The sequence below is a fragment of the Solea solea genome, chromosome 10 (assembly GCF_958295425.1).
Source record: "Solea solea chromosome 10, fSolSol10.1, whole genome shotgun sequence".
Classification (NCBI taxonomy): Eukaryota; Metazoa; Chordata; class Actinopteri; order Pleuronectiformes; family Soleidae; genus Solea; species Solea solea.
Window position 1 is genome coordinate 21,399,901 of NC_081143.1, and position 24,511 is coordinate 21,424,411.

The 24,511-nt window shown below is 41.4% G+C and overlaps 3 protein-coding genes across 3 annotated transcripts; all 3 read right to left on the bottom strand.

Annotated features, from left to right (window-relative positions):
- Positions 1-3,760: 3,760 nt before the first annotated feature.
- On the bottom strand, positions 3,761-14,170 carry slc25a10b (solute carrier family 25 member 10b). Its single transcript, XM_058641109.1, has 11 exons — positions 13,572-14,170; positions 9,542-9,661; positions 8,902-9,016; positions 8,564-8,612; positions 8,388-8,429; positions 8,264-8,307; positions 8,107-8,177; positions 6,476-6,568; positions 6,289-6,366; positions 6,082-6,138; positions 3,761-5,529 (listed from the first exon to the last, which is right to left on the bottom strand). The coding sequence occupies exons 1-11, from the start codon at positions 13,659-13,661 to the stop codon at positions 5,428-5,430; spliced, it is 861 nt and encodes a 286-aa protein (XP_058497092.1). The 5' UTR covers positions 13,662-14,170; the 3' UTR covers positions 3,761-5,427.
- A 2,895-nt stretch (positions 14,171-17,065) lies between these two features.
- On the bottom strand, positions 17,066-18,937 carry LOC131466334 (claudin-9-like). The gene is made up of 2 exons (XM_058639502.1): positions 18,819-18,937; positions 17,066-18,292 (listed from the first exon to the last, which is right to left on the bottom strand). The coding sequence occupies exon 2, from the start codon at positions 18,166-18,168 to the stop codon at positions 17,500-17,502; it is 669 nt and encodes a 222-aa protein (XP_058495485.1). The 5' UTR covers positions 18,169-18,292; positions 18,819-18,937; the 3' UTR covers positions 17,066-17,499.
- A 2,455-nt stretch (positions 18,938-21,392) lies between these two features.
- LOC131466333 (GTPase IMAP family member 7-like) lies at positions 21,393-24,180 on the bottom strand. The gene is made up of 3 exons (XM_058639501.1): positions 23,885-24,180; positions 23,623-23,694; positions 21,393-22,530 (listed from the first exon to the last, which is right to left on the bottom strand). The coding sequence occupies exons 1-3, from the start codon at positions 23,892-23,894 to the stop codon at positions 21,596-21,598; spliced, it is 1,017 nt and encodes a 338-aa protein (XP_058495484.1). The 5' UTR covers positions 23,895-24,180; the 3' UTR covers positions 21,393-21,595.
- Between the last annotated feature and the right edge of the window lie 331 nt (positions 24,181-24,511).

A 24,511-nucleotide genomic window follows, 5' to 3' on the forward strand; every position in this document is an offset into this window, starting at 1 on the left:
TGAAATGTGTGCGGCCAGAGAGGGATTTTCCTCCCTTTTCGTACAACGTATTTGTAACGCGGCAGCTGGCATCAGTCTCTCTCTTTTTTTTTGTAATGAATGCGATGTCGTGAAATGTGTGAAGAGATGTATGTGTTCTACTTTGTGTGTGCGGTGGGAAACAAAGAGAAAACTTTTCTCATACTCGTGTTGATCAGTGCTTATATAGCTCCAGACCAGATGTGTTTCAATCTGAATGATTGTTTTATTCTTCTGCACATGAATCTCTCCTAATCACACTGAGACTATTTCTTTCAACATTTTGTATCAGACCTCTAGTTTCTTGTATTTGCACATGGGAGACAATCAGCAGCAGTCTCTTAGATTAGTGACAAAGCGTTTATTTTGAAGATTAGCGTCGTGTGCATGAATGTTTGTGTGCACTAATAATACCTGCTCTGTACGGCCTTGTAGCTGCAAATGCGAGATCCTGCGATTCGTTTTTTTGAACCCGCGGATTCGCCAATTTAGTGTGTGCAAACAAATAAAGACCACGAACATAAATACAGGACGTAGACAGGTAATGTGACATAACAAGGCGAACCGAGACAAATTCAAACAGGACAAAACCGGGCAGAACAAGAGCGGTCTTTAAACTAAGACAAAAAACATAAGGATTTTGGTTTGTTTCAATACACATTTTCAGCAACACAACAAAAATGCCCACTTTCCACAGTTATTCATCTGTGTAGCTTCTTCACGGTGACATTCCCCCGGCTCTTTTTTGAAGTCATAGAATTCTAACTTTAATTAACATGACCCTCTGCATTTGTATTATAGCATATGGAATAAATTACAATCATGTACAAATAATTCCACTGGATTTACCAGGGACATGCAGGTGATTAAGATTAAGGTAAACAAGCTATCACATTCTATCAAAGCAGAGATGTCACTCTCTGGTGTCAAGAACCTCTGTATTACTCATATCTTCCACCTCCTCTGTGCAATTCTTTACCCGATCCTCTCCATTCAGCATGTATTGAAACTCTTCAAGGTCTCCTGTAAAGCGATATATCGAAACACTAAATAATTTAACTGAAAAAAAAGAAACACAACAAGAAATAAATGTTAATACATGTCAAATATTAACACTGATCACATTCTCACCTTAGGGTTTATTTCTCAAGACAAACGATGGCATTCCTAATTTGTCCTCCACAGCATGTTCAAGGTTGAAACTGATTCATTCACGAAATCATGGAAATACACATCGCTTCAACCCAAACACTGCAGTCATGTAGTATGACTCTAATTCTAATATTTTGGATAAATGTGTTTAATTCTTTTCTTTTTTTAAAGTACCAAAATAATAATAATAATAATTATTATTATTATAAAATGCAAAGACAAAGGTAGTAAATAGGAGGAAGCGGACTTGCCGCTGATCTGCCTGCATCACCTGTGCGTGCAAAGCCTCCTCATCAAGCAGCGCCTCACGGATGTGATAATAAATGTGTAACACATCTGTTCTGCAACAAGAATACAAATCAATCTTTATAAAAAAAAAAAAAAGATTAGAAACATGAAGAGTGATGGCCTTTCTGCATGGAGTTTGCGTGTTCTCCCCGAGTGTGTGTGTGTGCGTGGGTTTTCTCCTGGTTCTCCGGTTTCCTCCCACAGTCCAAAAACAGGGCCAGGCAATAGGGGGATTAGGTGAATTGGACACTCTAAATTGATCATAGGTGTGATCGTGAGAGTGGGTGGTTGTCTCTAGCAACCTAGGGGGCGATTGATTTATAATGGCAGTAAACACCTCTAGGCCCACATGGCGGGACAGTGGCTTCCACTAGGGCCTATGGCAGTTGCTACTTTCAGACCTTTCAGCACAATTTTGTACATTTTGGTTCCATTTAGAGGAAAATAAACAATAAAGTGCATCTCATATGGGTGGAAACCACCCGCATGCACACAAAGCTCGAGTTTGTCTCGAAACCAGTAGACAGTGTTTATTTTATATGCAGTCTACGCAACCAGTGCAGGTTGACAAATCCAACAGACAAAGTAGTAGCAACATCTCTAGAGTTTGAGACAAGTAACAGCTAATCAAAACAAAGATCAAAGTGACTGCTTGATGATATTAGAGGATGTGCAGAGCTGACTGATCTCCGTTTTGTCTTGATGAGCAAATCCTGTCACACGCAGCAATTAGTGTGTGCACTGACAGGACCAAAAAATGACAAAGGAGGATTATGGAACCTTGTGTTTAAGTAATAACTCAATCATACCGCATGTATTTTTCCAGATGGATGACGTGCCGAGCGTCAGGCAGAAAGTTACCTATATTCTTTCCAGCCGCCTTAATCCCGTTTCCAGGGTGTTGTTGTGATCATATGAGTTCCTGCCGTGTCTCCATCAGCCTCAGCTCAAAGCCAACCATCACTTTTCTCTGAGCTCCTGACCATGGTCAGATTAGGGGAACTGCAGCTGGCCTTTTAGACTCATATACTGGCCAATGAAGGGGAGAAAATGACTTTATTTTTATTCACACTCACAGTCTTCCCCAAAGCCGAGTGCTCTCCACAAGTAGATGCTTTGTTGAGTGAAAATAAGTCAACCGTGAAATAGACAAAGCGGCGTGAATGGAAATTATTCCTCCATTATTTTTCTCATAAACAGTGAGATTTATAGCTGCAGTTTGTGCAACAAAATGAAAACGGCCATGACGAATGAGTTCAACATCAAAATCATTATTTATTTTTTCAGTAAAAGCTTGTTACAGTGACACAGTGTACACAGTGTACAAACTGTGAACACCACCATCCTGAAAAGAAACCATGTTACTGACATTTTAAATCGCTTTCAAAGACCCACCTCATGTCTTTGCCCTTCACTCAGTAGTTTTCACCATTGTACTATTCTATCATGTTACTATTTTACTTCGATTTTTATTGATTTTACGTTTTATGTTTTATATTATTATGTTGCTGGGCCTTTAAATCAGTAAAGCACTTTGGTTAACCTTGGTTGTTTTTCAAATGTGCTCTTGAAATAAGTCATGAATGCTCTGTGTGTGTGTGTGTGTTTGGTGCTATTAATACAAGGAATGTGCACTTTACGTCATCTACTACAGGTAAAGGAAGAGTACACTTAACTGTGGACAGTGACTAGTGGGCAAATTATTCTGCAAAATAATTTGTCCTTGCTCTGATTAGGGCAAATCTGTGGAAGCCCATTTCTGATCAAGAGAAAAAAGAAAAAGAGGTAAAACAGTCTTGATGATAAAAATATCCTCAGAGTAAATCGAAATTATGAGATAAACAGTCATAATTATGAGATAAAGTCATAATTATGAGATAAACAGTCACAATTATGAGATAAGAAGTGTGCAGGCACCTCAACGGCAATGTTTGAAATGACCCCTTTGAAACGACAGACTAAAAGAAGTTTTATCTCATAATTTCGCCTAATCTCGTAACTTTGAGGATATTATTATTATTATCAAGTTTTACCTCTGGCGGAAATGGGCTTCCATACAAATCCAGTCACAGCCGGCAAGACCAATGAGTCTGCTTCTGCTGGAACCACAAACACAGCAGAGTACTCGGTCTCATGACGTCGACTGTACACAATCCAGATGGCCTGCAGCAGATTTATCGAATAAAAGATATTACAATGAATATGACTGTAGTGATTTGAAACAATCTTCTTCACTACCAAAACAGAAGCGTGCCGTCTAACAAACACAAACGGCACATGACACAACGAAAGCCACAGACACTGCGCAGATATTCTCTTTATTTTTATTCAAAAATCCTTTTGTTAATGATCTACATGATGCAAATTCAACACACCCAGAATTATGGGTCCCTCCAGTGCTATTAACTACGACTGTGAATAAAGACGGGGGTTACAATGACCAAACTTTCGGCTCATCTACAGTAGAGGACCTCACTTTATCAAGGTCAGAACATGCAGGCAAACAGGGTGACCTAATGGCACTGATGAAGATGCAGGACTTATTACAGGATGAATTAGAGAAAGTAAAGTACACGTTACCACACTGCCCCCTGCAGGATAGATGCTGTAAGGCAATATTATTTGACAAGGTCTCTGTAGACAGAGTAGGCACAGGCGATGCCTGATTTTACGAAAACCAAGAGCCACAAAACAGCCACAACTGGAAACGATAATGTTTTGAATTCAAAATAAATGCAAATATGACTTCTTCTTCTTTTATTTTTGTTTTTTTTAAGTCTATGGCAGGGGTTTCTACGCAGCAGGTTAGGTTTGAGGCGTCCAGTGATTTTCAGTAAAGTGCCTTTTTTTTTTAAGAAAAAGAGGAGCATCCTGAGTCATTAAGTCTGACGTGCATTCACCTCGATGAAACGGTAACATTAAAGATGACAATGCTACATGTAAACTTGTAGTGCGCAGCAGATCTCTACAAGCTTCTCTACAGGCATCTCTATTTAAATAGCAAGAACTAAAATTACATCAAGTGGTCATTCACAATTCCACGGGGAGCAGAAAATAAAAGAAGCACTAACAGATGGACCTTCAGGCCCACTTCACAGTTTCCCCACTAACCCTCTCCTTACTGAAAAACAAACTTGGTCCACTTCTCTGAAAGATTTAAGAATAAAATGAGAAAGTTTGATAGTGGTGGAATGAAGTAAAGGAGAACCTGGTGAATATTAGTGAGACTTGATCACAGTACTGGCTGATTTACACTTCAAAGATAGTCATTAGGTCATTAGAAGGCAAACCAATATTTCTGTATTTCTTAAAGTCAGCACTGTTGGGAATGATGACTATGCACGTACGTACGTAATAGCTCGATCAGTCGTGTTTTCATAATGGCTTTTTGGGGAAATATAATAGATTGGTACATGCAGCACTGATAACAAACTTCACGGTGTTTACGACTTTTACAACTAAAATTTCAAACGATGTCTTGGTGTTCCTCACACAGAACTTTCTAAGCCGTGGTCTACAATTTTGTTACGCTGGTCAGGACCTGAAGGTGCTGTACACCGTGGTGGACAGGGCTTAAAGTACTGGGTGCTGAGATTTAAACATAAAAAATAAAAAATATGACCAGCTATTAAGTCTGTCATCTACGATCAAAGTTGATGAATTAGCTGTGGTCTCCCCAACTCAACATTAACACAATGTCTCTTAACATACTTTGACTGAAATTAGAAAAGACTACTACTTTAACATCTGCTAAAACTCATTTGAAACTCCTAGGATTAATTTGGAAGGGTTTGGGTTACCTCTCTATTAAGTAACTTAAAATCCTAGGCCAGGGAATCATTTGTTGTTCCAGTATTCCTCCCTTCCAGCACTCGTAGCGCTCTGTAGTCAAAATCATTGAGACAGAGTAGAGCAAAATGAGATGGTGAAGCACACACACACACATTGATGGCTCCCTGCAGGGTGTGCTCAGGAGATGATGCGAATGCCAAAGTATTTTTTGAGTTGCTCCAGGAACATGAAGGTGAGCACTGTGTGAGGGATCAAGCGGATGCCAGCTGGAACGAGACCCTGCAACAAAACATAGTATTATATGACGTATCAAGACAACTACTACTAAAAAAACATGTCTGTAGAATAGTGCATTTATATTTGATTCGCTGGAACGGGAAGGGAAATTAGGTTTACATCTGGTTTTCTAGCCTCATTTACACCTGGCATTAAAATGCGGTTTCTGTGATCCCATCTGCTAAACCACTTCAGGAGACGCATTGTGACCATATTGAACAGAAGTGTAAAAATTTGAGTTGCTGCCGTTGATAAGACAGAGGGGGAGGTGACAGAGGGGTGACCAGGGATCGGATAGCAATCAGATCTTGATGTGGACAATAGTTTCCCTCCAGTATTACAGCCTTGTGTACTACCTTGGACTGCATGGTTTTATCTGTAGTAGAGGTCTTGTCTTTCACTGCTGTGCAACATGGTGTGGTCAGTGTGAATCAAATTGCAGGGTCGGCGTATCGCACAACTGACATAACACCTCTAAGAAACCTGTAAAGACCTCCTGAGGATCAGTGGCACTAAATAACTAACCGTGTTAATTGAGGGTTTGTTTTTGTTTACCTTGTAAAACGCTAGCGGACCCAACTTGGCAGTTTCCCGTAAGCAGTGTGTCACGCCCTGAAGAGAGAGGGAGAGAGAGGGAGAGAGAGAGAGATATGCTGGGTGAAAATGAACACTGACATGAGAGGAAGCAGGATTAGCAGCCCCAGAAAGGAGTGAAAGGATTAGAGGAGACAATGAACCGGGGATGAGGGCGGATCAGCTCACCGTGTACTCTCCCTTTGAGCTCATCAGTCTCGTCTTCATTACATCCAGAGGTTGACACAGGAACGTAGCGCAGCCTCCCTGCACACGAAAACACCAGGGTCAGTTGACAAAAGAGCTGAGTAAACGCAACAGACTGAACGAGTCAGGTTTTAACCTCCAGCACACGAAGGAAAAACTGGATACTTACAGCGATGAAACTGGAAAGGAAGTGTGTGACGATGGTATCGCCCATTATCCCCGTTCCCAACACAAGCTGTTTGGCCTGGTCATAACACGCTAGCTAAAGATGCAAAAAAGAGAAGGTGAAAAAAGGGTTAAAAAACAATGAAACCGTGTGTTTTTGTGCTCTCCTTCATTCACATTTGAAACACTGCAGTCATATGTTGAAATGACAACACTGGGACGTTTAGTAAGTTCATGTTCATGTGCTCGTCAAAGCTGCATGCAGAACAAACTCTTTCATAGTGTGTCACGTGACACTTCAGTATTGTTATTCTACAGATCATTAGGTAAGTCAAATGTCTAGTGATGAATCAGATGAAACGGATGATTAACAGCTCTCATTTCTGGACTTACTGAATGTGCACGGGTGCCATACAACATGTGCTTGCTAACACAGATTTCAAAATGCTTATTGGAGCTAATGGTATATGGATTAATGCACAATGCATTATACATTGCATGCAAGTAGAACTATTTTAAACATTATCTAACTCGTGTGGGAAATTGCTACGCTGATGAATGACTACAACTTTAATGTCATTTATTTTAATGAAGTTATCTTACTGAATTACTTATACATGGAATCTAAATGTGGCATTCCCGTAAGCATGACTAACAAATCTATTTAAGTACTTAAGTAAAAAATTGAGTTCAAACTGAGATTATATTAGTTGTAATATATTAAAATGAAGAAAGAGACATTCCTCTTCAGTGACGTGAGAAGACCTAAGAAGACAAAGAGCTTATAAGATTGCAAGTCGCACCTCAACGCAGCTTCCAACAGTATCTCACATAACATCATCCTCGACTGATTAGCCTCCATATGATTTACAAGCACCCCACTTGCTTGTAAGTGGGGTGCTTGTAAATCATGACGGTTGTTCCCCCAGGGCCTGTACATGGACCTCTCCTCCTTACCATCTACCTGCTTCCTCCTGATAATACCCTTACGACATCTGCTATTCATTTTCATAGCTACACAGAACACACCTAATTCTGTTTTTCCACCATGCTAAACTCCACCCTACCACCATCATCCCTCTCTCATTGTTAACATGAAGTAAAATCCTGGTTCTCTCATAACTTCCTTTGCAAAATGTTTACATGGACACAGGTAATCAGATTAAAAGCCCGATACAGCCCATCCGGATACAAATTTCCTTCCGAACGAGAGGGTTGGCCTATGCCGATCATCATTCAGATCGGTGTTCATATAAACAGTCGATGCGATCATGACTTCCTGTTTTTGTGTCTGATCCACGTAAAACATGGCACATTTACATTGTTTCTGTTGTAGTTTCATTCCAAAAAAAAAAAGAATAATAAACAGACATGAAAGTCACAAACACGGAAGAGGTGAAAAACTAGACGGATAGCGGACAGTGAGGGGACGAGCGGACGTGATTATTATAACACTATTCGTTCAGCATTCAGCTGTGTTACTCATTATCCATGAGATTTCTATTTTCTATTCATACTGTTTTGTTTTGTTTTGCTTACTATTTGGTGAAACCTGATGAATAAAATGTATTATTATTATTATTGTTATTATTATGAATCCCGACCTTTCCCCAGGCTGTGAGTAATGTGACTTGCCTGTCCAACAGTGACCATCGCACCTCTGCTGGATGCCATGGTGGCCCCTGAGAAAAGCTTCCTCACACCCTCTGTGGGACAGGAAATGTGTCAGAGATCAGACTTGATGCCACAGTGTGGTACACATGACATACACACGGCGCGGCTTCAGATTTACCTTCTCTAAAGACTCTGAAGAGCCCGTCGATGGCGTGTTTGTAGCTACAAGAAAACCACCAGCATTAAAAAGAGGAAAAGACTCGAGGGCATCTACAGTGTCAAAATGAAATGACAACACTCACTTCCTCCTCAGTTCTGGTGGTAGCTTCATGTCATTCTGCATCCTGGAAACCAAGAGATCAGATCTTTAATGTGCAATTTGTTTTTAACCATTAACCCAAACAGCCAAAAAAAAAATGTAATGTAGTTACTGAGCAATAATATTATTTCCATGGTAAATATTGTCACGGTATCTTACCTGACATTCACCATGTCTGCTGGCGTCCCAACAAACCCACCAGTGAAACCTGCGGGCACACAATCCAGCATGAGTGATACTACACGTGTGTGTACTTATACATACATTATGCAGTAAATATTATGTATAAACAATAGAAAGCTAGGGCATTTTAGCAGGTCTTCACAACAACAAAGGGCTTTTCAGGGTTACAATTAGTCGTGATAATAAATGTTACGGAATGGGGCTTGGGAATGTATTTTGTCAAGGAGTGTCCTCATTAAGAAAGCTGTACAGGAATGTGAGCAAGAGAGTGTGTGTGTGTGTGTGTGTGTGTGTGTGTGTGTGCGCTTTTCCACCTCCAAAGGCTCCCAGCAGGACCTTCTGGTAGAAGGGCAATGGGCCCTTGCTTGTGCTTCCCATCATGTCCCTGACGGTCTCATAGATTGCAAATCTGGTGAGGGAATAAGACATCTGAGGAGAGAAGAGGAGAGGAGAGGAGAGGAGAGGAGAGGAGAGGAGAGCAGAGGAAAGGAGAGGAGAGGAGAGGAGAGGAGAGGATGAGTCTGTGGCAGATGATTCAACATTTTCTTTGTCTTTCCACTAGGGGGAGCCTCTAGCAAAATAAAAGTGGCCCATAGTCAGCATGCCACATTTACAAGTTGAAACTTGTCTGACTCGTCATCATTAGGTGGCTGATAATCAGTCTTTCTTTTAACCTCCCATCGTGTTGGAGCCACCCTACAGAATTTGCATACCTGCTAAACCCACTGCACATGACGTCCAAATGTATCATCGCTGTGCTTATTTATGATTAATGACATTTTTCAATGTATTTCAACCATATACAGTAAGTGCTAAGCGTGTATCAATTATTGTATGATTATCATCGCTATTTTCTATACATTTTTATTTTGTAATGTTGACTAAATGTGGACCCTTGTCAGAAGAGAACTGCAGGGTAACGAGAGACAACAGTGTGATTAGCCACATACAGACCTGTCTACACAGAGAGGCAGAGAGGCCACTGTACAGAGCCAGAAATCCATCATTCTTAACCACATGAATGGCCATCCCCACCATCCTCTTCTTCACCTCCTGCTGTGTCTGTAGGTGAACCTGGAAAGACAAGCATGTCAAGGATTGAGGTCATGTTCAACACAGAGTGAGGCGGAGGAGTGGCAGTGGCACCACTCATCCTGTTCATGATGACTCTGTGGGTTTTTTTTCGTTCCCCTCCTACTTGTTCCTTCTATGTTACGTTATATGCCAGAGATGAAATATTCAGACAACAACTGCATCAAATGACTAAGGCCACGTCCGGACAGAAACGGCATGACACATAAACGATCATGAGCCATGAGCTAATAGATAATACCATACATAGATATAATAACAGACACGGAGACAGAATGAACCGAATCTGTTTTGTTTAAGTAAAAGAAGGTCTTGTTTTTCGTTGTTTTTCATCGCCGTGTGTGAAATCTCTAAAGACAGGAAGTGTTCTAGTGACATCTAGTGTCTTTTCAGACTGCCTTTAGTTACTTTTCATTGACAGCAGTATTGTGTTGACAGTATTACTCAGTACAAGACAATGAATGACAACACAAGAGAGAGCTGGGAATGTGACGCCATCGTTTCCCTAAAGTATCGCATTTGCTGTCTACACGGAAACGCGAGGCTTGGCGAGGCCCACTCTGGACAGCTTTTAGTGTGTTTAATCACAGAAACATCTTCGCAGCAGAGTTCACACATAATATTAAAGATGTATCTTTTTTTTTGTTATAGGTGAGGACATTAGGAATGTTATTAATTAGGTCACAAACCAATATTGTAGAAATTGAAATTTGAAAACCTGAGGCTTTACCACCTACATCTTTCAGGTGGACATGAATATCTGGACCAAATGTGCCAATACAAGTAGATATTGAGACATTGTTTTTTTCCAAGTATTTTCTGCTGTAACTCTGGAATTGTCCACTCATCTCTGGTAAATCAGACCACAATATGTTGTAAGACGAAGGTTCAAGTCACAGGCAGGATAATGTGTCAACGCGGAGCTCACACACACACACACACACACACACACACAGTGGTGAAACATTACACTGATAAGTGTCTAACTCAACAATCCTCTTTTTATGAGGTCTTGTTTAGCAACTTCGCTGTTATCCGTTTAGGGCAAACCGATCCACCTATCTGATAGTCTTCCTTAAAACAATGGAGGGACTCAATAAAGCCATTCAACTTTGGCACAGTCGCCCTCTGTCTCGTTGTCAAAGTTGTCGTTTGTGAGGGCTCCAGCCTCTGTGGTGACATTGTTTTAATAACACTTCACCAAGGTTTGATAATTAACAGGAGCAGCTCAACTCAGTCTGATGTGTGAGCTCCTCAGAAAGTCAATAAAATGCATTGATAAAAAATAAGTATGAATGGCAATAAAAAAAAGGAAAGAGAGGAAAACAGACAATAAAGCATATGGCTGGACACCAGTGTGACTGACAGCTGGTGTCATCAAATGGGTGATGTAGAGTAGACTCAAGTCTTCTTATTTCTAGATTAAGCTTATATAAAAAAAACAGCCCTGTTATTTATAGTAAGCGGTCAGCCAAAGATGCAGAGATGTTCTACAGTCAGTGTGTCTGCAGAAGTTACCAAGAGAATTAATGACAAATTATAGAATTCAGCAAAGGCTGACTGACAGGAGGATGCAGCAGTGCTCTATTATTGCAGACATTTAAATGCATTTTTCCTTTTAGGCTGTGTGTTGAATCCCTCACTACGTACTAAAAGACAATGAGAACAGTCTAAGTTAATTTTCAAGGCCCCTTAGTAACAACTGACAGGAAGTTAGGGAGCTGATTTATATTTTAGCGGACATTGTAAGTGACGCCCCGTGCATATAGTCAATTATATTTACTTGGCATACAGTGGAACTACAGACTCAAACGTGAGAGTCCTTATCTAAGTCCTCAGCTCCTCCAGGGTGTGTGCGCAAGTGTCCTTGGGCAAGACACTGAGAATGATGTCTAACTGACAAATTGGCTCTTAACTGGTTTTGTGGAAAGGGGACAACATGCAGACGATTCTTCTCTATGAGAAGGAAAACGCAATAAACAGAATGTTTCCATGCACAGTTAAGTCGAGTTCGCCTATGCCGATGAGTGGGGAATGAGTTTATTGACTGCAGTGTGTCTGTCCTTGCTACACTAGGGGGCAAAAATGCAGCCTTTCAGCTTGTTGGTATCAAGTGGCTTCAGATTTAGCTGCAGCTGGTTGTTTGAATTCCCAGTTTCATTCCAAGTCTTCCTAACAACCATTAACTTTTTTGTCTGTGTATCAGCTCCTTTTTTTAACCTGGGGGGTGGGAACTGTGCACTCACACACAGAGCGCCCAGGCCAAGTTGAGTCTGACTCTGCTCTGACTGAAAGTGCACTCATTTTTCTACCGCTTTATACGACACTGAGCAAAAGGCAGGGACAATTTAGAGTGTCCAATTAGCCTAATCCCCAAATCTGCATGTTTTTGGACTGTGGGGGGAAACCGGAGAACCCGGGAGAAACCTGAAAGTATACATGCAGTAGTTATTCAATTCCCAATCCCATTATCTGGGTGCAAGTCCAACTTTGAGTACATCAATTTCAATTTCAGTCGCACTGACATTTACATGTATTTTAAAAGAAGTTGCTTGACGGGCAAGCTAATACATATCAAAGAGTGTTTACTTCATCCAAGAGCCTTTATCCTTGCAAACTGGGGACACTGGCTTGACTTCGACTTGCAAAAAATGAATAAGAATAAAAAGGGTACTAATACTTGAGTAACTGATGCTTTTGTTTGTTTTTATTAGCAGAGACCTAACACAGCTGCACAGAAAACGCTACAGCCGTGAAGCCAAACACTGAATAATACAAATAAAACATAAGTAGGTTTATACTGCAATTTTATAAAGGAGTCACCAGCAAACTAGCAAGTAAGGCCAAACATTAAGAACTCCTCGAGACATTCTTACAAGCAAGTGCTGATTAGTAACCTTGTCTGCACACTTACGCAGCACATGACTTCCTGATGTGTTATTGGGTCTTCTTTTTTTTTAAAGATAGGAATGAGTAACGTGAGGGTGGATGCATGTAAGAAGTAGAAAAACTAGGTTGTAGATTATTTTGATTATTAAAAATATATATATACACTCCAAGCAATTAATCCATTATCATAAGTTGATGATTAACTGAATAGTTGACTGGTCAGGTAATTGTTTAACCCTATTGAATTTAACCCCAAACTTCTGCTTCATAAGGACCAGGTTTTGGTCTCTATGAGGACTGCCGCTCCTGACAAGGTCAGTGTTCATGCCAGAAGCGGTCCTAAAGAGGTAACTAATACAAGCACACGCACCCGCGCGCTCTTACGCAGCATTCTTCTTAAGGACACTCGTAGATATAACACATTCCCTAACACTAACCTTGACCCTAAAACCAAAACTTACATCTGGCAAAGCCGTTTAATAGTTGTAAGAACCAGACAAAAGTGTCCTATGTTACACAACCTGTGGTTTATATGGAGGTTTTTCTTTTGGTCCTCACGAAGATTTACACACACACACACACACACACACACACACGCAGGCAGACACACACACACAGAGACAGACAGACACCTGCTGTCAGGCTGCCTATGTTTGGAGGGGAAAGGAAACCCCCACTTGGTGTTGTCTTACAATTACCACATTATGTTCAACATTTAAGTGTTTTTCATATTTTATAAACATGTATAAACAGAAAGGGTCTCCTGTTGACCTGCGCCCCTGTGTTTGTGACAGGCCTGTACCAATGTAAGGAAGCACGAGACGCTTTAACACACACACACACACACACACGCGCGCAGACACCATATCGTCATACGGTCATGTTGGGTCGGCTCACAGACAGTGTACAGTTTACAGTATACCACCTCAGCTGTCCAGCCCGACTCATGTCACCAGTGCAGCCTGGTGCTCAGGCCTGCGAGCACTGACTGACTGCGCCTCACCTTTAGCAGATCCAGAGGATGCGTGCAGCACGCAGCCCCGCAGGACGCCAGCCCACCGAAATACCACCGCGAGACCCTTCTCTCGGCCATGGAGCCGACCTCTGTCGCAGCTGAAGCGGTAACCCTTCCTTCCCTTCTTCCTTCCTTCCTTCCCTTCTTCCTTTCCGTCCTCTTGGCCCCGGCGCCTCGACACGCTGCGTCCGGCTGCTATGTGTGCTGTCTTGTGCGGCTTGCAGTGTGGTACAGCTGGCTGCAGTGGCGCGTGCTTCACTGCGCACACACACAGCCCCGTTAATCTTCTGACACGCCGACAAGAGACTCACTTGGAGGACTTTGGGCTCCAAAAGGATAGCACACACTCGCGACACATGATGCGCGCGCGCGCGTGTGTGTGTGTAAGCGCGCGCTGTCCACTGTACGTGACAGAAGGAAGCAGCAGCTGTAAACACAAGGGCAGAACGCAGCCAATTGCCTCCGTGGACGCTGGAGCGGCCTACTCGCCCCCTAAACCCGGGATTCAAAGGTTGACGGTCGGATGTGAGCGAGACGGAGCGGCGCAAACTCGCGTTAGCCTACTTTCCTCCCTCACGACTTACTGTCATGTAGGATTTAAAGCGGTACACACCGCCGCCGCAGTAGCACACATGCAAATATTGGTGATGTCGCTTTAAGAGGAAAAGTGGCCCACATTCTCAGCACCTATTATCCAAATGAAAACAAGTGTTTGGCAAAGGTTACAACTGTGTTTACCAGCGCTTCCTTAAGTCTGGGCCTAAAAATCCCCGAATATTAAATGTGAAAAACACAGTAAAGGCTCTCTCACTCTGATAATGTTTAAAACAAGACCACCAATGAATGGACTTTGTGAAAATATGAAGTTCCACTACACTAACTCTGACAAAGAGTAGTATTGTTTATATTATGTGGGCAAGTAAATATGAGACACTGTCAAATCTGCCTATTTTTGTGCTGGTAATTCACTGAGATTCACTCAGATTGACATACATTTAAGTTGCGCTCCCTCTAGTGGACATTTACGTAACGACAGACAGTTTCACCGAACACATGTTGCAGCATGTGGAGCAGGAGAGTTTTGGGGAATATAACCCTGTCTCTAAGGATTACCACAACCAGTTAGGTTTGTTTTTTGTCGTCAAAATAGTTAGATGATGTAAATCTATGGTTTTTGAGTCGTTTCTGCGAGAATTTAATCACATTTGGAAGAGTTGCTGTCCTGTTTGTGGAGGCTGTTGTGTGAAAAGTGTTTTGAGCTGTTCATTTAGTCAGTGCTGATGTTAATTTAATGTAACTGCAGTATTAACCACGTGAGGGCACTGCATTTCATTGTTTTCACTGTCATTTAATTCCACAATATATGCCTTATTATTGCAATGAGTTTCAGTATATTCAGTGCTAAAGTACAGTGGCCAGTGTGAAACAGAAAGTTTACATATCACAAAATAACTTTACAAGTACCGAGACAAATTTGCAGAAGCTGAAACATTTACATTTTAGGAAACAGATTAATGAACTGTGAAGCACTTTTACAAAAGTTAAAACAAATGCACATTTTGTAAAACAAATTTACAAACGGTCAAATACTATTACAGAATCCCAAAATAAATATACAAAAGCCATTGTTCTGACGGAAAGGGAACAGAGTGAGAGGTCAGTTTGTGTAGCCCTCTCAGTTTATGGTGGCTGTTACTGAGTTGTACATTGTAAATGTGTTTCGTAAATCTGTGTCTTGCATCTCGTGAAATGCATTTCATTTAGTCAGTGAATGTAAATTTGCCCTCAAGTTTTGTAAAAGTTTGTAACATTGTTTGACACCTATACCAGCCAACACTTGCATGTCTGTCTAGACTTTGATCTTTATATTTTGTTTCAGTTTCGCATAAAATAAGTGATTTAATGAGAGCAAGCTGGAAAAAGAGAGCTGATCGAAGAAGCTAAGCGTCACGTCTTCATTGGACCTGCTATGTTCGCTTCCTGTCAAGTCTGGCTGTGGAATGTTGGGTGAGGAGAGAATATTCACCTAACAAGCAAAGCGAATGCAGCTCAGCTTGACACATTGGACGTGTTCTGACAAGTTTAATTTCCAGGTTTTGCAAACGTGATCATTAAAATTATACATAAGCCTCAGTTTTTGAAATAACATGACAAACTACAGAGCCCTCATTTAAATAAGTGAGATCATAGTGAGATTAAACATGCCCAAAGTGATTTTTTAATTCAAAAAAAGAAAAGAAAGCATCCACTATCAAAAAGAGAAACTACACATAAAGTCATCAAATACAGGGAGTGGAGGGAGCTGCTATAAATGGCTTTTAAACTGATTTTATTCTACTAAATTAAACAAAATAATACTCTTAAATGCTTGCTAGTGATTCCCTCAAATAATGAGTTGTAGTTTTAGTAAATCATTGTACTACGTTGAACACATCAGTTGCTGTGTCTACTGCCCCCAAGTGTATGACTGCTGTCACAACACTCGTGGTCACGTGTTTATTAACTGGAGATCTTCTGGAATAAAATTCCAGGATATTTTCTTCTACACGTGGTGTGATGGATCTCTGTGCTTTATGTTATTATAATATTGCTTTTCTTATACTGCTTCTCTTTCATTATCACATGTGTCACCTCACCGATCATCATGATGTGACTGATAACTGTCTAGAAGACCTAACTGAATTAGATCAGTTAAGTCTGTGTGACGAAATCAAGGAAAGGTGACTAATGTCTTGACTCATGAGTAGATTATTTTCATAATCAGATAATCCAGATAATCCAGTATTTGTTTGTTACATAAAATGTAGATCAGTGTTTCTCCAACCTGGAAATAATGGTGTTGTTTTGTCCACAAACTAAAATGATTCAGTTTAAATGATTTTATTTGTTATATGGAGCAAAGACACCAGAAAACAAAGAAAGAAGAAGAAGCTCAAAAATCAGAGAAACTTGTTTTAATCATTAAAATAAAACTAGTTGACGATTAATTTATTCATTGATTAATAATCGAATAAGCCCCAGTCATGAGGGTTAAATAAGTCAAAGCTTTTACACATACTTTAAAATCATAAAATATGTGAAAATATAAAGTTGTTAGAATGGGTGTCATTCTCCTATGTTTTGAAGTCAGCAGGCGCATGTACATGTTTGAAAGAACAGAGCTCTTATTGTGCGTAATCCGTGATAATGCATAAAACGATACTTTACTATAGACTTTTATCAAGTCAACTGTAGCCAAAGCTAGAAATTGCCATCACAACCCAGTTAATACTCTAAGAATATAACTCAGCAACACGTCTTTTTCCTTCATATTAAATAAACAATTGGGAATTATGATAAATGTATCAATGTCACACGAGTACTATTCATTAGTAGTGTATAGTATATATATTCATATAGCAGTAAAACAGGTTAGTTAAAAATATGAGATTTTAAAGTTATGCTGAAAAGGCAACTGAAAAATAACTTTAAATAATAAGAAAATACATAGAAAATACAAGAAAATCATGTATTTTAAGGAGTACATTTGCTAAATTATTTAAAAAATAAAATAAAATCATGCACAACTGTCACTGCCCACACATGTTCACTGAAAACACCAGCATGCACACAAGTACTATGAACACTGGCCTTCTGTACACATATCACCCACACACACACACACACAAGCAAGCAGAGGCAGAGTGGCATTTAAGAAATGCAATTAGTAAACATCTGTAATCCTTCAACAATTGATTTCTACTCCCACGTGAACACAGAGCTTCAAGTTAATTTATAAATCTGCATGTATCTCAGTTAGATTAGATCACATATCCACAACACAGTGTAGCCTTATTACAGTTTCCAGAGGCTTTTTTGTTGACATGGTTGTGACCTCCTGTGTTTGCTCACACCTCGCATGTCCAGTGAAACGACCTCATACAAAAGATTTTTCCTGTTGCTTCGCTTCTCCTGCTCCGCCTGTCTGCGGGTTGTCTTTCGCCGCTCTTCCAAAAACTGGCAGCGCTCTTCCTCCTGGTGGAGAAGAGCCGACATGCAGCAGCGAACCCCCGACCAGGAGCAGTAGACTGGCGCCCCAGCCAAGGTACAGCGCTGGTCCCAGCTCTCTCTTAAGGGGCGCTGCAACATTTGGATCATAGAAGTCCCTGATGATTGCATAGGCCGTCCAACAGATGGGTAGCAAGTAAGCAAGGCCAGCCACAAGGAAGAGTACCCCTGCTATCCTAGCCAGCCGAGCCTTGGGGGCCTTGTTTCCGCTACCCATGCAGTGAGTGCACTTGGCCCCTGTCACCCCAATTATGAGTGCCAGAAGGCAAAGGAGTAAGGACAGGACAATGAGGCCTCGGGCGGCCTGGGCAGACTTGGGCAGGGCCAAGGTGGAGTCGTAGGTCTTGCATTGGATATGACCTGTGGTCTGAGACAGGCAGTTCATCCACAGCCCCTCCCACAGCACCTGGGCGATCACTAGCTCCCCACCTACGAAGGCTGACACACGCCACAGTGGAGCAGCGCACACCAACGCCCCACACACCCAACCCAGCCCAGCTAAAATCAAACCCATCACCTGGAGACCTGTTGATGCCATGATCACTCTAGATCACTGTCAATAAAAATGTCCCTCACAAAATCCTTAAATCGAGTCTTCTTGACCAAGTCTTCCCTCAGTTATTCAGTGTATGCTGGTCAAGATTTGTCCCCCCACTCTTCTTCTGTAAGAGACCCAAAGATGTAAAAAAAAAGAAAGTGTTTTTAGTGCACCTATGTTATAGAATCGAATGTAAACGAATACAAAAATATATGTAATTTAATAATAATATATCTGAACTAAAAAAACAAAGATGATTAAAAAGAAGTAAACATATTAAATATGCAGTGCAATTGCCCAGAATTGAACAGAATTGACAGTTCAAGATAAAAACTAGAAAACTTATTTTTCTAACAGATGTCCACGGTTTCCCATCAAAGACCTAAATCTGTCAAAAATAATTCAGCAAATGTGTCTCATACAATTAGATTAGTTGGGATTTAAAACGACTATGAAAGAAACATAAATAAAAAGTAATTCTCTATTGCATTTACAGTTCAAGCGACACACAACAAATCTTACTGTACAGATGTTCAATGTTTTCCTATTTCAGGAAATCCAAATTTTGAAAGTAACTTTAAAAGCAAATAACCACATCAACGTTGTTATCCTCTAAATGCAGCGCTCAAGCAAAACTCCACAAAACTTACTTTGCCAACAGACGTCCACTGTTGTGTCAATAATCCTTTGTGTGTTTTCTTGGTGGTATGAACATGTAATGTGGCGTTTTGGTGTCGTCCTTCTAATGTGACTGACCAGCTTGTCTCTGTGAATTTCATATGCAGGCGTGTGGGAGGGCCGCAGTGTGTAAGGCTGCATACTAAACACACAAAGCAGAAAATTACAGCACAAGGACACTTTTGTTGATTGTGACCATGTTGTCATTCGTTGGTATTTGACGGGACAAATTTAGCCAAAGCGTTAAAGGAGTAGTTCAGGTTTTTTTGAAGTGTGCTTGTCAGTGTTATTGACACATTGTTGATGCAGACTTCACCAAGCACACCGCTGACCGTGCTGCTGTTTTCCAGGGACTAGCCAGGGACCTTGACACTTGTTCTCACTCATACCATCAGAGCTGTCATCTAGTAGAGGAAGTTAAGTTCCAGTGCGGAGCTTTATTGGCCCCGTGGACCTCTGACTAATTACCACAACACTGCAGTTCTGTTATGAGCTAGTTTCTCATGTCAGGCTACCCAGCTCCTAGTGAAGGCTTTGGTCAGCTCCCACCTTGACTACTGCTAACAGGCCTGCTGACCTGTGCTGTGAAGCCACTACAGATGGTCCAGAACGCGGCGGCGCATCTAGTCTTCAATCAGCCTAAAAGGGCACATGTCACTCCTCTGTTCACTGAGGTCCACTGGCCTCCCTTAGCCGCATCAAATTCTAATTACTGATGCTAGCCTAAAAAGTGCTCCATGGGTCTACTCCCATAGACTTAAATGCTCTGCTAAAGGCTTATGTTACCCCTCGACTACTCCCTTCATCAAAGGATAAGGTCAATCCAGACTCTTTTCATGTATTGTTCCACGCTGGTGGAATGACCACCAACCACTACCAGAACCTGTCTATCTTCAAGAAGCTCTTGAAATCCAAGCTCTTCCAAGAGCATCTTCTGTCCTAGCACTTACCTCACCCCCTATCTCCTCCTTCTGCACTATCTCCTTCGTACAGCATTTACTTTGCTGCACCAAAGTCAGGAAAACCCCTGCCTTTACCTCACAGGGACAAAAGGAGTTGCTGGTCCACTGATGCTTTGTGTCACTAAGGTAATACTGAATTTAGAAGTCATAATATACACATTTGACATAACCTAAACTAAATTGGGCAGCAGTGGAATAGCAAGTTGTCTCACAGCAAGAAAAAGCAGCAAAATTATTCTCTAAATATCGTAGGAGCATGGATGTTAAATGTGGTTAAAATCAGTTTCCCTCAATCTCTGCTGGCAGCTGTGTTAACAGTAATAATAATAATAATACATTTATATGTAAAATGCTTTTGAAAATGACACTTCTTTGAGCATTGGCTCCCAGACTAGTTCATGGAAATGACAACTTTGTCTGTGGTGTTCTCAAGTCTCAATCAACACTGAATGAGGACTATCTCCACTAGGTGGTGTTAGAGTGACTGCCACCATACGAACTATTTGCACATACAGAGATAGGTTGGGTCCATGTGCTCCCTACACATTTCTCTCATTGCAGGAGGCGTCTTGAGAACGAAATGCCTTGTCAAGGCTCTGTCTGTCAGCAGAGCGTTAAAGATAAAACATACCCTCGGCTTTGGTTGCTGCAATGCAGTCAGACTGGTGGAAATGTATTTATGTATTTATTACTCCAGGCAACCTCGCCTGCAGCTGTTCAACACTGCCATGCGAATAGTTTCATTTCATGAATAATCACAATTAATGTGTGGCAGGTTACTTATGACGCATTACTCTTTCAAATGTAATTATATAACTTTATATATTACCTGGTATTAACGTGAATAAGTTACATAAGTTATTTATGTTGCTGTGTTGTAAATACAATCAAAAAGTGACGTACAACATTATTCTCCTAGAACTGAATCACAAATTGGCAGCCAAATCAGTAACTCTTGTGTTATGGTGCTTATTAAACAGTAATAACATTACATGCATAAATGAAGCACCCGGCACTGCCCCCAGCATGCTCTCTGTCTCCTCAAGCTCTTCAAGCATCTTAAAATAAACCTGTTCTTCAGTCTGATGCTGATCCCATGCAGTCATTACCACTTAATCCTTGTTGTGTGTTCACGCTCATGAACCCTACGCACTATTACAAATGTGTCATTGCTCTGTCCTCGGGCTTGATCCCATACGATTAATCTGTGGTTTCTATCACAAAATTGATATGAGAGTCAAACTTGAGGTTTTGCTATAATTGGAGGCCTTTCCTTGGTTGTGTAGTTAGTGTGTGCTGGCAGTCATGCAATGGCAGTAAAGTGAAGGCTGTTCCTCACTTCGATGTAATCAGACGGCGGAAGTTTTCCATTGTCTCATTTCCTTTAGGGAAGTGAGCTCATAATGTTTCTGAAAATAAAGTGAAGCAAACAGCAGGCCACAGTTGAAATAAGGGGCAGTAATGAATCTCACAAGCATAGCTACATATGGTACAATGGCACAATTGAATGTGAATATCTTGTATCATTGTTTCTTTTTAAGCTAAAAATAAAAATCTGTTCAAGTACAACTCGCTCCAGCAGCATTCAATTCACACGTTCCTTTTAATGTAATGTGTCAAAAACATAATCATTAAGGCAGCAGAATGCAGAGACGGCCAAAACAAAATCATTCACTGATGCTCTCAACAGTAAATACAATAGCAACGTGTAATGCTAATGATACATTCAGTGTCACACAGAGTTGCATACTGATGGACGTGTCCTTGTGGATAACATGTTGTCGAAGTTATACTGGAACAGCTGCTTTAGATCTACATCGTATGCCCTTCCACATGCAAATGGCTGTTAAACCACACAAGACTCCCAGGACGAGCACAGGAGCTCCAAGAGCCAGAGCCACTGTGGTGTTAGCTCCCACTGCTATAACCATACCTGCAAACAGCAGCACAACAGCTGCAGCTGCGGACACTCGTATGTTCTTCCTTTTGACTCTCTTCTCCTTTTCTCTCTCCTTCTCCTTCTTCTCCCTTTCCGCATCCCAAATTTTCTTCTCCTCTGCTTTCTTCTCCTCCTCCTCCTGTTTCCTCTGCTCCTCCTCCTCCCTCAGCTTCCTCTGGGCTCTTTCATACATCTCGTTAGTGTAGTGTTTCCCCCCGTTGTCCTGTACCATTTCCTTGACCATAGTGATGAGCTCTGTGACCTGTAGGCGGTCGTCCGCGTCGTTGTTGTTGAAGGCGTGGTATCTGCGTCCAAACGTGATCGAGAGTCTCCGTAGCTCTTTGCACTCCTTCAGAGCATTGTCAGCTTTAGCCTGATCTTTACATGTGAACAACATGATAGTGTACATGGAGGCATCGTCCCCAAAGTTGTCCTGGATCCACTTGACGGCGTTTCTTTCCTCCTCTGTGAACCTCACCCCAAGCCTGATCACCAGTAAGAAGGCGTGAGGCCCGGGCACTGACATCTTCACACATTCCTCTATTCTGGTTTTTAATTCTTCCACCGTGATGCCTGTGTCAAACAGACCTGGAGTGTCAATCACCTGGACCGTGGTCCCGTCTACTTTACCACTCGCAGTCTCACAGTGTTTGGTCACAGACACGGGGCTCGGGTCCTCTTTGAAGGCAGCCCTGCCGAGGATGGTGTTTCCTGTTGCACTCTTCCCCGATCCAGTTTTTCCCACCAGGACGATCCTCAGGCCACCACCAGACAAATCCAGGGCTGTAACAGCAGAAGCAAACCATCACGACAATAATATTCCACTGGCAGGCCAGAGAATTGAGGGACAGGTGTGAAGTGAGCTGAGGCGATACTATGCGTGCCGTCGCCAGACTGCAGGCCACTGATTGGTCAGAGTGCCGTCACAGGAAGAGGCGTCCGACACAAGGATCAAGCCGAACAGTGCCGAAATGTAGATCAGTTAAAAAGACTTAACAAATCTCAATATTTAACAGAGGAGTCTGTGGTGTCTTTAGCGACAGCACTGCTAGCTTCACAAACCCTAACCGCTGTATTTCAGTCTGTGCTCCGGTCATGGAAGAAGTGCTGAACAAATAGTTTTAATGTGAAGTCACGGCAGTTTCATGCAGCCGTAGGTACTATTTTTGTGGCGGAAAAGCAACCTAAACTGTGCCGTGCCGTGCCAGGCTAGTCGAGCTGGGACCATAGGTGAAAAAGGGGCTTTAGAAGCAATAAGGCACAAAAGCCTGCAGACCAGAGAGCATGGTGAAAGGGATAAGAGATTATACAATTATAACACTACAACATTAGAGAGTAAGGTTTATGTTTACACTTTGAACCGTTTTTCATGATTTGTGATGTCGTCAAAATGTGCCGTCACTGTGCCAAGTCGGTCTAGAAACACTGGTTAGAACCAGGCAAACCTATAAACACCTTTAAAGTCTTATTTTTAATCGGTTGATTGATTTTACCGAAGAACAATCATATTGTAATCCAGCATCAAATTCCAAAATATCTTATTTAGTCTTTTTTTATGTCAGTTGCTGCCTGTAATGTTGACTTACTGCCTCTTTTTTATTTTCCTTTTAGTGATGTAGTGACTTCATGATGCTGTTAAGGCACTGCAAATTTCTCTCAGTCACTCTTAAGCCATCCAAACAAACATTTCAAAGACACACCTAGTGCTGGGGAATAATAAACCTCAGGGAAGGGGATGCTTTATAACGTGGCACCGTTTTTACAATGCTACAACTAGTTAACCAGAAAACTAAATGAAGCCATTGATTGATTCTTCAAAAAGTGTAACTTGTGGATTTACTGAGAACACAGGAGAGAGACAATGAATGGGCCTACCGTCAAAGTTATTGAGACCACACCCATCAGATCGGGGTAGAGTCCTCTGCTTCTTTTCCCGTAGTGGTATTGCTGTGAAATGATGCCATTGTGACACAAAAGACAATCCAGATTTGACTGACATCATTATTATTAAGGTCTGCATTATGTCTGCGGCTCTCTCTTGCGCTGTTTCCAATATCAAATGTCACATCTTTTGAAACTCAAAAGCATCAATGCTGTTATATTTTCACTCATTATAGGTCAGGTCAAGTTGTCTTACCTTCAGCCATTACTTTGGATCGATCTCTGCCAGTTCCCAGGTGACTGACTGTGTTGTCCCCGGCCCGCGTTGTGAACTTTGGCAATCTCTGTCGCTCCACTTTCTGAGAAACTTCTGGGACCTGGCTTATGGACGGGGAGCTTCCTATTTCCTTGTATTGTCTTTAGTTTACATCGAAAATGTGCATCTCCAGAGGGACTGTCCACAGCTCTCTTAACATGCTGCAACGATTTGTACACATGGTTGGTATTTTATTTTATTTGAAAAAAAAGTCTAATCTCAACATGCGAACAGCATTCAAGCTCCTTTAGTGATAAACTTACATTTATTCCACTATGACCACTAAAAGTAGTTTCTTTAAAGGAAGGAAACAAGAAAACCTCTGGTGTGTGTCACATCCTTCCATTGTTGATGTCTCCTCCCATTTAAACCAAGGCATTTTGACTGAGGACCCCTTTTTTCAGGTCCCTTCCAATACATTCTTATCTGATCCATGTAATTGTATTTTCATTTCAAATAACACAGTGCATTTAAAAGAGAACATGCAAACTCCATACAGAAAAAGTCTCTGTGCACAAATCTGAAAAAATTGCTGAAATTCCTTCAAACCTCTACTGATATTTACTC